Raw genomic sequence first — 13,219 nt, 5'->3', positions numbered from 1 at the left:
AGGCAAATGAAACTCACCATACTGTATTTCGTAGTAAAAATACATATAACGTCATTGAACAAGTGCAAGGTTGGTCTCGGATTCACGAACCTAAATTAATTATATATATTTGTGTTGGTCAATATTTGTCTAACAAATTAGGTCAAGTCATAGTGTACCACAATCCTAATGCTCGAGACTAATATGCAAAAGTCAACAAAAGTAAATTTGACTCAAAATATTTTCCAAAAATCTATACATGATTAATATATAGTTTAAATATCGTCGTTTTATATTTTTAAATATTTTTAAAAGATTTATTAGAGTAAATAATATAATTTATTTATTAATAAATAAAATTTTATATTAAATTTATATAATAAAATATACTTTTATATATATTAAGTAATAAAATTTATAGGGTTCATTTAATATCATAAAGATAATATGATAGGTAAAAGTAAGTTATTACACGTAGTAAAATATGTTTGTATCACATATTTATTTGATAAAATAATATCTATAATGATAGTAAGTAAAAGTTGTATTATTTTGTAATAATAATTATTATTATAAAAATATCAATATTTATAATTACTAAATGACATTATGATAAAACGATAATTTTAATTATAATAACTTTAATATTTACGATAATTTTTAATATTATCTTTAAAATAATAATTCTATTTAAAATAATAATAATAATAATAATGATATTTTATAGTAACAATGACATTTCTATTAAAATGATAATTTTTGTTAAAATGATAGTTTTAATACTAACGATACTTTTAATAATAATAGTAATGATAAAAATAATAAGAACGATAATTTTATCTAAATCAATATCTTATAATATTTTAATTTTATCATGATACTCTTACTCATTATTTCCTAATCATTTCGTTTAATTGCTTTTAATCGTCTTTTATACCGTGTTCATAATAATGATAATAATAGTAATCAAAATAATTAGGTGTTACAAATATTTGTTTTAATTACACTAATATTAATAATGATAGTTACTATAACATTATTAACGATAATACTAATAATTATCTTAATGATAATATAGTAATAATAATAATAACAATAACAATAACTATTTTTAAATAATGATATATATATTAATAATGATAATAATAATAATAATACTAATAATAATAATAATTATAATAATACTAATTATAACTTTAATGATAATAACGATTATTAAAGTGAATTATTAAAGTATGAATTATTAAAGTGAATTATTAAAGTATGAATTATTAAAGTATGAATTATTAAAGTGAATTATTAAAGTTAAAGTAAAGTAAAAATAAAGTAAAGGTAAAGTTTAAGTATAGTAAAAGTATAAAACTATGTACGTATAATACGCGTATAAATATATATAATATTAATTTAAATCGTTATATATATTTAATAAAATAAAATATAAATATCGTTATCTTTATCATACTAGTTAAGTAATGAGTTGTCAAAAGTGGTTCTAGATATTTATAAAAGTTATATACGTTTTAATAATAAAGTTCTTTTTAAATTGAAAACGTTTTTGTACGTTTGAAACTAAATAGATCAATCGAGTCTTTATGAGATTCAATCTTCCACTATCCTTTGTCTAGTTCTCAATGATTGACAATTTGTTCTTATTTATAAATCACTTTATCATTTTCCGAATATTGTTAAAATGGAAAGATTTCTCAAATCAACGTGGGCCTTTCAACAGAGACTTGTAATCATAATTCAATATATCTGATAATTCAATCATTTGATCTTATCTTCTAATTCCATTGACAAACAATTTGAAACAGATACAATCATATAAAGTATTTAATCTAACATTTTGTTTACGTTTCAAGTTATAATATATATACACATATACATATATAATCATATTCGTTTAATGGTTCGTGAATCGTTGGAACTTGGTCGAGGTTGAATGAATGTATGAACATAGTTTAAAATTCTTGAAATTTAACTTAACAAATATTGCTTATCGTGTCGGAAACATATAAAGATTAAAGTTTAAATTTGGTTGGAAATTTTCGGTGTCGGAAACATATAAAGATTAAAGTTTAAATTTGGTTGGAAATTTTCGGGTTGTCACATTAGATATATTGCTTCCGCTGTAGAACTCTGCTGTTACTTAGAAGTCAAACCAAGCACTGGGACCAGAGTTAACATCTGCGTCAATGACGATTTTGGTGGGGTGTTACAAATGGGCAAAAACAATCGGTGTGGAAGACATCGTCGACACCTGAACCATTAAAAATCACCCAACGATTCATACCTTACCATGAAGACATCCAACTACGTCTAAGACCTCGAGAGTTTGACACCTCCATCTGGTTAGTTTATTTGTGGAGTGAATATGTATGAGGGGTTGATTTAACATACTTGAACCTCTAGGGGCTTAAGTGTAATTAATATATGGTGTTTGCTTGGAACATGTCCATTGACCTCGTATACTCTGTTTCTAGTTTGAAAATGTTGACCTCAACCGCGTGAAAACACACTAATATTAGTTTAAAATTTAATATTTGCAAACAACGAACTTGTGTTAAGAAATACTCCGTAATAATAATAATACAAAATAAAAGGCCATCATAATATTTCAAAAATCTTTTAGATAACATAGTTTTGATTAATGAAAAACCATTTTCTCATCGAGATACGATGGGTTAGTTCTTAAGGCATCTCTAATCGAAGGTTTTCTTGACATATTTTCGCACATTTTTTTGGCTCAGGAGTAGCTGATACAGACAATTTTGTTAGTGTTTTACAAGATGTTTACGTGCAGCTTATTTATTGTTAAAACTGTATTTATAAAGTGTCTCTAATATACAGTGGCGGAACTTGAACTCGAATATGGACGGGGCGGTGTAAAAATTTAATAAATTTTTCATTGTCAGCAGGGGTAAACACTAAAAAAAACTTATGTTTTTGTAAAAAAAAAAAATTTTAGTGTAAAATTTTTTGTTCCGTAAAATCTAGGTGGGGCATATACCCCCTTTGAGTTCCACTAATACCGCACTGCTAATATAAATGTCTGCATCCATGACCCATTGAATTATAACAGATGATGCAGATCAATGTAACTGTGAAAGTGATATACTTCACACGTTTGCGATTGTCTCTAATCTTCAATGGGTGTTTTCAATTATTTGATGACTAACAAGAACTTAATACAATTGAACTTTACTTTTATTAATTTTGAAACATATTATATTATAATATATAATATAGTGTTTTAATCAAGAGGAGAACACTTTTTTGAGGAGAAGTAATTTTTTTTTAAATTTTTTTTTAAATTAAGATCATATGAAAATATATGAAAATATGAACATTTAATAAGACACTTCGTGATAAATGTTATTATTTTGGCCGAAAACGCTTAACATGCATCATATGCCTAAGTGGCCACCGAGTTGCCCAATGAAGCACACCACCCGGGTTCAATCCTTGGCTATGCCAAATTGTTCAAAAAGAGAGTGTGACTAGAAAATGCGCATAATGCACAATTCACCCTGTACCAGGTCTCGCGCTCGGGAGGCTTGATTACCGGAGGTTTTACCTTCTATGGGGAGCCAATGTGCTCGTTCATAGGAGGGTTTCCTTGCTTACCCAAAAAGAATTCAGAACTTAGGGTTTAGGGTTTAGAAATTAGAGTTTAGATTAAATTTTTAACACGAACAGTTTAGAGTTTAGGGTTTAGGGTTTTGAGTTTTGGGTTGAGGGACTAAACCCAAAACACTAAACCCTAAATTCTAAATCGAGCTAAATTTTGAAAAAAAACACTTCACACAAGATAAAAAAACGATGAAAAAAAAATCTAATTGAAACATTATTCATGATGAATGTTATCATTTATTTCTTCGAGCGTTATTTTGTCAAAATAATACTAACATTTATCACAAACTGTCTTTTTTAAATGTTTATATTTTCATGTGATCTGAAAAAAAAAATTAAAAATCAAAAAATGAAAATAAAAAATTTACTTCCCCCTTAATACTTTCCTTTTGATGATGACTCATCATATATAATATATAATGTATAATTATATATAGACAACTAGATCACATTAAAGTTCTAATTAACTACCACGTATCTATAGTTTCTATTAAAATTCTATAATGATGATGTCATTATTAGGCTAATTCTTTTGTTAAAAAAATCAAAAAGAAAAAGAAAAAAATCTAAGCCCTTAAGGTGATGTCATTAATCTAATTAATGACTAATTAAATTAAATCTACTTATTTATTTCATATTTTTTGAAAAGAAATTCACTCTCATTAATTATTATTATATTATTATTTAAATTCAAATATAAGTTCTCTTTACGAGATTAATTACGTTATATATGTATGTGAAATACACGTTTTAATAGAAGGTTCTGTGTAGTCTTTTATGACAAGAAAAATAGTAACTACGTAGTATGATAAAAATTGAAAGATGATGGTGAGAAAATATATATAGTTCATTTATTCCGACCAAGTTAAGTACATCAATGTGTCTGTAAAAACAACGAGAAGTTTCTTAGTCGGAATATATCGGGTCATTAAACTAAATGACTTTAGTATTTAAATTCACTTAATATTTAAAATATATCATTAAACTGTTTTGTTTAAACAAATTCGTGATTCCAGAATCATTTCAATGGTACGTGAGATATATGGTTTATTTCTCACCTCATCAAATTTGGATATAACTGTTTTGATTACTCCGTATTTTTCAATGGCAAGGGAAATTACCTGGAACATTATTATCTTAATTTTCCTATGAAGTGGATTTGGTGGTTTTCTAGATGTCTACTGTGGGACCATACTTTCCTTGCAGCTTGTATCTTTGTGCACCTCTTTTAATTTCCAAATTTAAATTAAATTTAATAATTAAAATAGTGTTAAGTTACAAATCAATGATATAATTTTACTTTTATTTCAACGTAAACAATATACTCGAAAAAATATAATAGTGTAGATAATAATTATATTATGTATGTGTCATTATAAATAAATATAAAACTTTGACCTGATAATTTTTATCAAGCTTATGTGTCGATGACTTTGCTGATGAATTGTTGTATAGGTGTTGTTTTTTAGAAATTTTATTAGTGGTTAAAATTATTTATAAAAAGACGTTTTTATTTTATTTTTCTTTATTTATCTTGTTCACAGTACTCGTAATTCAGATCTTCATCTATCATCTCATTTTAACTTATCATCATCTTTCATCTCATTTTAACTTATCAATGTCCATCATCTCATTTTATCATCCATCGTCTTCATCGTGTGCTACTACCACCGTCATCGACGACGGTTCATCTTCATATCAACGGGTTGTAATTTCATCATCACATTAACTACCTTATTTACTTAGTTTCATCCCACACCCAAAAATTTTAACCCTAACTTCTTTCATCTTCTTCATATCAAATTTCAAATTGAAATTAAATTTGGTTCATAGATTTGTCAAGAATGACTGTAGGTACTCCTATTATCAACAAATTGAAGAACGTGAGTTCATTTCCGGTTGACAAGTGGTTCATACGGTTCGTGAACGGAGCCTCGTCGAAAAACTGGTTGAAGTTAACAAGTGATCCAAAGTGATCGAACTTATGTATGTAAATAATGGTACGAATTCCTCTGATTTTTTGCTCGACTTGGAGGACGTCATATTGGGTCTTTATCCTTAAATGAATTTTCAAATTGACTTGGGTCCGGGTTCGTTTTTGTGTTCGGGTTGGAACTTTCCTTGGCTTGTTTAATTGGTATATCATCGGCTTGTTTTCTTTTGTTGGTAGCCGTAATACCTCCACCTTGTAAAAACTTCGGAAAATCTCTTAGAAATCGCCACACATCCTCAAAATTAATTGGCCTTTTGGTTTGTTGCTTGAATTGTTTCGGGTCGTGTTGCGATAAATTGCTTAACATCCCGTGTCATTTTACTACATTTCCCACTAATTTGATTCGCATGTCTTTGCTCTTGAACTGTCGAATTATATTGTCTTCGAACTTCACCCCAAATTGAATTAAACGTTTGTGAGTTTCCTGTGTCCGGATGTTTGGAAACATACACAAAACGCTCGGCTAAAATTGTAGTTTTCAAGTTGGTCCAAGGAATTTTTGGACACTTCACTTTCTTTCCTTTCAGATTGGCTACGGCTTCGGGTTCGGTCTCAGGCGCGATTTTTGTGGCGTTTCGGGAACTTCTTCGTCATCCGATTCGTCGGGTAGTGTTGGATAATAAGGTGTAGTGTTTGGTGTTGGAAATTGTTGATGATGTTGGTTCGGGTAGTATGACGTCGTTGTGTTTGTTGTTGATTCGGGTAGTATGGAAGTTGTTGTGTTTGTTGTGGTTGAACATTTTGAAGCATATTTGTAAATGGGTTGGTATTTGCAAATTGAGAAAAACCGCTAGTTTGTTGCGTATCGAGTAAATGTTGAAACATATCTTGCTCGATTGCGTTTCAATCTTGAACTTGTTCTCTTTTTTTTTTGCTTTTCCGTCTGAATTTTGTTTTTTTTCTGAACTTAAATGTTGGTCAGAATAGGGGTGTGCATTAAACGGTTTCGCCCACGAAACCGACCGAACCAAATCGATTTGGTTAAAGTGGGTTGACTTATTTGGTTTTGGTTTGGTTTATTGGTTTCACTCGAAAATATTAACGGTTTACGGTTTGGATTTGGTTTGTAAAATAAACATTTGGTTTCAAACCGAAAAACCGAAATATACTACTATCAATGGTATATATATATTAAATGTTAAATATTTCATTTATTTTATCCATATTCATATGCTATAAAATTGAACCCGCCTATACTTATAGTTTAATCAATATTGTATACTTATAGTTTAATCAATAAAATATGTTTGTTTTTCTCAAAAAGATATAAAACTACACACTTTTTTATCAATGAGTTTTAAATTGGTTAAACCGAAACCGAACCATGTAAACCGATATCTTATTTGGTTGAATTGGTTTGGTTTTGTCAAATTTGGTTCGGTTATTGGTTCTCAAAAATATTCTTGAAAACCGAATAAACCAAACCGAATAAACCACGTAAACCATAAACCAACCGAACGAACACCTCTAGGTGAGAATTTTGTGTTACTTGAATTGAAAATGTTGAAATGAATTAAGATATGGAATATGGATATGTATATATACAGAGTATATAATAAATAAATTTGAAGATGATAAAAAATTAAAAACTGACCGTTAATTGCCGTTGGGATTTTTTTTATTTCAAACAATAATATTTCTTTGGCTTTTATCCGTCCACGATCACGCTTTGGAAAGAAATGGAAAAGGGCGAAACAAAGGGCGAAACAAAGGGCGAAGTGCAGGGTGCGAGGCATGGCGACCCGTTACCGTCGGTACTCTGCTGGTCGGTTGGCTTCGAAGACAATACCTTTCGAACTCTCTAAAAAATGTATTTGCTCTATAAAAAATTATTTTATTTTACCTTAAATAATCGACGCAACTAATGGTCATGTCAAGCAACCACTAACATGGCCCACACCACTACAGTGGTTAGGCCACACAATGGTTCACAACTTTAACATACATTTTCCCTGCCACATCAGCACAAACACTTTAACATTTCTTTCACAATCCTTTCACTAAACACTCACTATTATACACTCAATTTCAAACTTTAACCAATTTAAATTATTATTAAATATTAATATAGGATAAATAAATAAATAAAAATAACATACTTCGTAAACCAGCAAAAAATATCAGCACAAGAGCAAGCTTTAACCACCACAAGATGAAACGCCAAAACCACCACTCGCCATCACCGATGACGGCGCTGGACAGCCACCGGCACCACCACCGTCCGGATCATTCAATTTTACAAAATCTCCCTTGGGATCTTCTATTACAAATAACAAATTGAAATTATGAGCTGAGCAGAATTAGGTCAATTTAATAAAATTAACAATGCGATCGGTGGATATGTCACTAGCTGAGAATTACTCACATCGATTAAAAACTTATGTGAGATTGATTATAAGGTTTTATAAAAATCGGAAAAGAACCACTAACCGTGAGATGAAAACTAACTTGCCGTTCTAAAAAAAAAAAAAAAAAAAAAAAAAAAAAGTGAGAAATTGGGAAATGAACGTTTGATTGATACGGAGTTTAGTTTGTTGGGACCCACTTTTCTCTGTGAGCCTTCCGTTGCAGGCTCCACTGACGAAGCCGATGACGGGTTGCTGGTGGTGGTCGTGACACGGTGGCGGCCATTAACGATGGTGGTAACAATACCATTGCAAAAGTGGCCTTAGGGGTCCATAACCCGGTTTCTATGGCCCACAAAATCAACACTGCTTTAAATATTTGTACATTTTCAGAACTACTTGTACATCCTATCATCCTCCATACCTCGAGTTTGTATCTGAAATCAAAATTAATTAAATTTAAAATATATATACCACCATATCTATATCTATATATCTGCAGAATTGCAGAAACCCTTATACCTAAAAAATGCATTCTCTCACCGATTCAAAATCAAATTCAACATCCACCGACGCATCTCCGCTACCGTCATCCGATGCATTCGACGGAGAGGCAGCGGAGCGCCGTCTACGCGAGGCGGAGGATCGATTGAGAGAAGCAATTGAGGAAATACAACTGCGAAAAAGCAGTACGAAGATGCTTTATCCGCCGTGTGATCACGCCGATGAATCATGTGTTGCGAACGCTATCGGTAATTTATGTCAAAGTTTTTTATTATCTTATGGTGTTCGTGTTGGCATTGGAATATTACTCCGTGCTTTTAAGCTTGCTCGACGGAAATCATATTCATCTCTTCTCGATTTAAAGGTTTGCTTCTTTTTTTCCGTTGTATTTGGTTATGTGATTGAATCTAGAATGATTGAGTTCCACTAATTTACTGTGAATTGTGAAATTGAAGTGAATTTATATGAATGTATGTTTCCAGTTTTGAATTTATTGAATGCGAATTCAAATAGAGTGTGGTATATAGTGTCTGTTGGATGAATGATCTATGGCTCTGAACCGAGACATGAGCGAAATTGATAGTAAAATATATGAATTATATTAGTTTCAAATTGCAAATTATGTTATCTGAGCATATTCTTTATAGTAACTGTATTATACATTCAGCAACTTGTATCGGAGAAGGACTTGATTGTGAGAGAGGAGGCATGCCGGGTCGGTTTACTTTTTGGAGGATTTACCGGGTCATACCATGCTCTAAGATGCTTGTTGAGGAAGTACAGAAAGAAAGAAACGCCATTTAATGCGTAAGCTAATGTGTGATAACTAAAACATTTCTTTATACAGATGTAGAGTAGAATATCTTGATTTCATTGTATCTGGTTCCCATATATGACTTTGTTAAAGGTGACGATGGAGCAGAATTTTAGCAGGTTCAGTCGCAGGTTTATCTATTCTAGCATTAGATGATTCCAACCGCAGGCGAACACTTTCTTTGTATCTTCTAGCAAGGCTTGCTCAGGTACATTGTCTTGTTATGCAATCAATCTTTTGCTCAGATACTGTTCTATACCAATATAAATTTAAAATTTTGGGTTTTAGATTTTTTAACGAAAGTATTTTTCAACACACAAGCAAGAGTTAAAGAGTAATAATTATAATATGTTCTAACTTAGTTGCTGTTTAACAGTGTGCTTATAATTCTGCTAAGTCAAAGAACAAGTTCCACCTATGGGGAAGCTCTTGGAGACATGGGGATTCACTACTCTTTGCTTTGGCATGTGCTCAGGTACATGAGAACTATGTTACACCGTACAAGTACACACACAAGTATGGGTATCAAGCTTTCCTTTCTAATGATTTTATGGTGTACACAAAGTTGAAAACTTGCTTATACTTATGCAACTATTAGAATCCTAATGTTCGTCCCCAAGTGCATATTGGTGCTTGAAGTTTACTCTTTAGCCTTTAATGTTATAACAAATGAACTTACATTTATAACTCTCTTTGCTCAACGAATGCAGGTCATGTATGCTTTTGTTATGCGCCCTGAGAGCTTGCCAAAATCATATCAAGATTTTATTCAGAAAACTGGGCCTGTTGCTAAGCCTGTATACAAGGCTGTTAGGGAATGCTGTAGGGGTTCAGCAGTAGATGTTGCATCTCTGTCTTCTTACTTATCAAGCGTAAAGGGTGCTGATTTGGTTGATTTGCAAGAGTTTCCTTCTATCATACCTTGCTCAGTAATTCACCCGGGCACAAACTCATGTTTGGCTCATAATGCTTATGCCACTTCAGCTACCTTCAGGAAAACGTTTCCACTTTACTTCTCACTGACGTTTGTACCTTTTGTTGTTCTGCGTCTGCAAAAGGTTAGCTTTCCCATGCACTCTTGTTGGTTTTTATAAACAAGTTTTATCATATGGTCTTAATAGGTGACCCTTGTTGATTTAGTGATCAAGTTGATTTGGCCTGTTTATTTTCTTGAACGAGTCAATTGATAAAATTTAAGGTCAAAAGGTCTGAAAGTAGGTCCGTAGTCTATTTTCGGTACATAAAAGCTTATATATTAATCGTTTTTACCAAGGTTGCAAAACCGCTAATCGGAGATTAATTGGTTAGGACCTTGGAGGTATTAATCGGTCAAATCGTGGATTAATTAGGGATTAATTGATTTTTTACTTTTTTACATGTAAATAATAAATTCTATAAATATAGAAGAGAAACATAAAAATAAAATAAACATACAAATTAAAAGTCATGTATAGAAGCAATCACATAATATAGACCAATAATAGATTCAGAATCCTAATTCTTCTGAAAACAGCGGCCCAATAATAGACTCAAAGTCCAGAGATTTGTTGACTAAGTTTGACTTTGACCGATTAGTCCCGTATATGAGCGATTAATCACGGTCTTTGACCAATTTATCACATCTTCGATCGATTAATTCTTGTTGACCGATTTCTTGGATCGATTTTGACCAATCCTATCGGAGACCTCTCAAAAACTGATTAATCCCCAATTAATCGGGGATAAATCCCGATTTCTACAACACTCGTTTTTACTATTCTAATAAAGTAATAATAATAATTCTTTGTTAAATGAAAGCTTAGTTAACAAATATGATCCAAATTGTGTGTGGGTCAAACTGTTTCGTCTGTCTTAGTCATGACTCGTTGACTAATCAACCGGATCTACTACCTATGCTGCCACCTCTAGTTAAAATATATCTCTCTCATTGACCATTTGCTTCAGAAATTATACTTGTCATGTTTCAATTCTTGTTCAGTTTATGGAAGCTCCATTTAAAACCAGTTGGAATGCAGTGACAGGAGCTGTTCGCTCAACCGCATTCCTGTCTTCTTTTGTTGGTATCTTTCAGGTAGTTCATGCTCATATAAGTACTCATATTTGATTATTTATATAAGAGGTGAATGGTCATATCTATTTCAGACTATACATAACAACTTTCTCTTTGTAATGCAAGGGAGCCATTTGTTTGCATCGAAAAGCAGCGTCACGAGACCACAAGGTTGTGTATTGGTTTGCTGGCGGATTAGCTGCATTATCTGTACTATTGGAAAAGAAAGGTAGACGAGGAGAACTTGGACTGTATGTTCTTCCACGTGCGGGGGAGTCTTTGTGGTATATATTAGTCAACCGCCGTGTACTTCCAGATATCAAGAATGCCGAGGTAAAACTTCTTTAACTTTTCATGTCACCAAATAATGGTTAATAACACTTGGTGTGAATTACCATTAAAAGTTTAAAACATCGTCTCATCTCCTCTCCCGAACCAAATTTTGATTTTTTTTTTTACTGAGCAGGATGTCATTGTGCAAAGCCTTTCAATTTTGTTGCATCTAAACAGATTGTTGTCTTTATACATATGGTTGTTAAGATCAGGATTAATTCCCGACTAGTCCGTTTTAGAAGCTGGCTGATTAATCTTACTAAAACCGGTTAATGAGCCAAAATTGGGCAAAAGTCGTATTTCGTCTGTTAAAATCGGATGTAGTAGGTCAAAATCGGTCAAACATGGTCCACGGCCGATTAATCCCCGATTTGGCCCGGCTAATTCCCGATTTGGCCGATTAATCCTAACAAGGTACCGGCCGAGTGATAAACTATAGTCTATGCATAATGCATCTGACTATTCACTACATAAGCACACGTCACATGTAAAAGTTTTTAAAATTTGGATCTGGTTTTAGTAAAGAAAGAGGCTTAGTTTGTCGTTGAAAAATCATATGCTTTTTCAAGTTTATCCTGTTGTCACTAGAGGTTATTTCGTCTAAAGCATTGAACTTAAACAAATGTCAAATTATATCCATTAATTAATTATCTGACAGCTGCTTATATTTTGCTAAAGGTGGTTCTGTTCTGTGCGTGTATGGGTGGAATGATGTACTACTTGGAATATGAACCCGACACCATGTCTCCATTCTTGAGATCCTTAATTCGCCGTTTTCTTGCCAGCAAAATTAGTAATCCCGCCCCGTCATCAACTCGTAATCCCTCTTACAACTATTTACAAACTCTTGACGTCATCAAAAAGCCAAAATTACAAAACCAAGAAGCTGAATCACAATCATCAGAGCGATACAAAAATGACTCTATACCTGGACTTTGAAATGTAATTAAATTACTCGGATATCAACTATTGTTGTTTCACCTGACCTTCAAATTGTTAGCAGCAAGAGTATTAATGGTGAGTTTATTCACACTCACAAAACGAGAGGATTGTTGTGTGTTATTTGTAGCCCCTTATTGATTAACGGGGGTGTCTAACGTCAGTCACTCATTTCAGTTCAAAATTTGTAGTCTTTTGTTGTACTATGGACTGCAGTTTGTTAATCTTTTGTAAATATCAAATGCTTTGAATCTGTTATGGTTGCAGACTTGCAGTTAATGTCTTTTAAGAGTTGTGACTATAAGAAATTTGTTTTAGTTTTTTTACATTTTATGCATCCTTGTTTTATTTTATTGTGCCCTTGTTGGCTGCTGCTAATTAGCAATTATGGATTTGGATCAGCAGTCTGGTATGCTATGTATTGTCGCCCGAGGTGATAAAATGAGGGGTTGGGTAGTGTACAGACAAAATTGCGCCGTTGGTCCATGATCTTTGTTCGAAACAACACGGATAACCTTTATCTAATTTTTTGACCTCGTTGACCCTCATCTTTCGATTTTTGACACGGATGACCTTATGCTTAACTCTCGTTAAATTGCTAGCGTTAAGTTATGTCACGTGCTCAGCAT

General features: G+C 32.1%; 1 protein-coding gene across 1 annotated transcript; it reads left to right on the top strand.

Annotated features, from left to right (window-relative positions):
- The first annotated feature begins 8,407 nt into the window (after positions 1 to 8,407).
- On the top strand, positions 8,408 to 12,883 carry LOC139893004 (uncharacterized). Its single transcript, XM_071876134.1, has 8 exons — positions 8,408 to 8,818; positions 9,122 to 9,261; positions 9,377 to 9,476; positions 9,645 to 9,743; positions 9,979 to 10,326; positions 11,247 to 11,339; positions 11,445 to 11,651; positions 12,330 to 12,883. The coding sequence occupies exons 1-8, from the start codon at positions 8,480 to 8,482 to the stop codon at positions 12,588 to 12,590; spliced, it is 1,587 nt and encodes a 528-aa protein (XP_071732235.1). The 5' UTR covers positions 8,408 to 8,479; the 3' UTR covers positions 12,591 to 12,883.
- Positions 12,884 to 13,219: the final 336 nt, after the last annotated feature.

The sequence above is a fragment of the Rutidosis leptorrhynchoides genome, chromosome 2, assembly GCF_046630445.1.
Source record: "Rutidosis leptorrhynchoides isolate AG116_Rl617_1_P2 chromosome 2, CSIRO_AGI_Rlap_v1, whole genome shotgun sequence".
NCBI lineage: Eukaryota > Viridiplantae > Streptophyta > Magnoliopsida > Asterales > Asteraceae > Rutidosis > Rutidosis leptorrhynchoides.
Note: the sequence above shows the minus strand (reverse complement) of the source record. Positions and strands in the feature narration are given on the sequence as shown.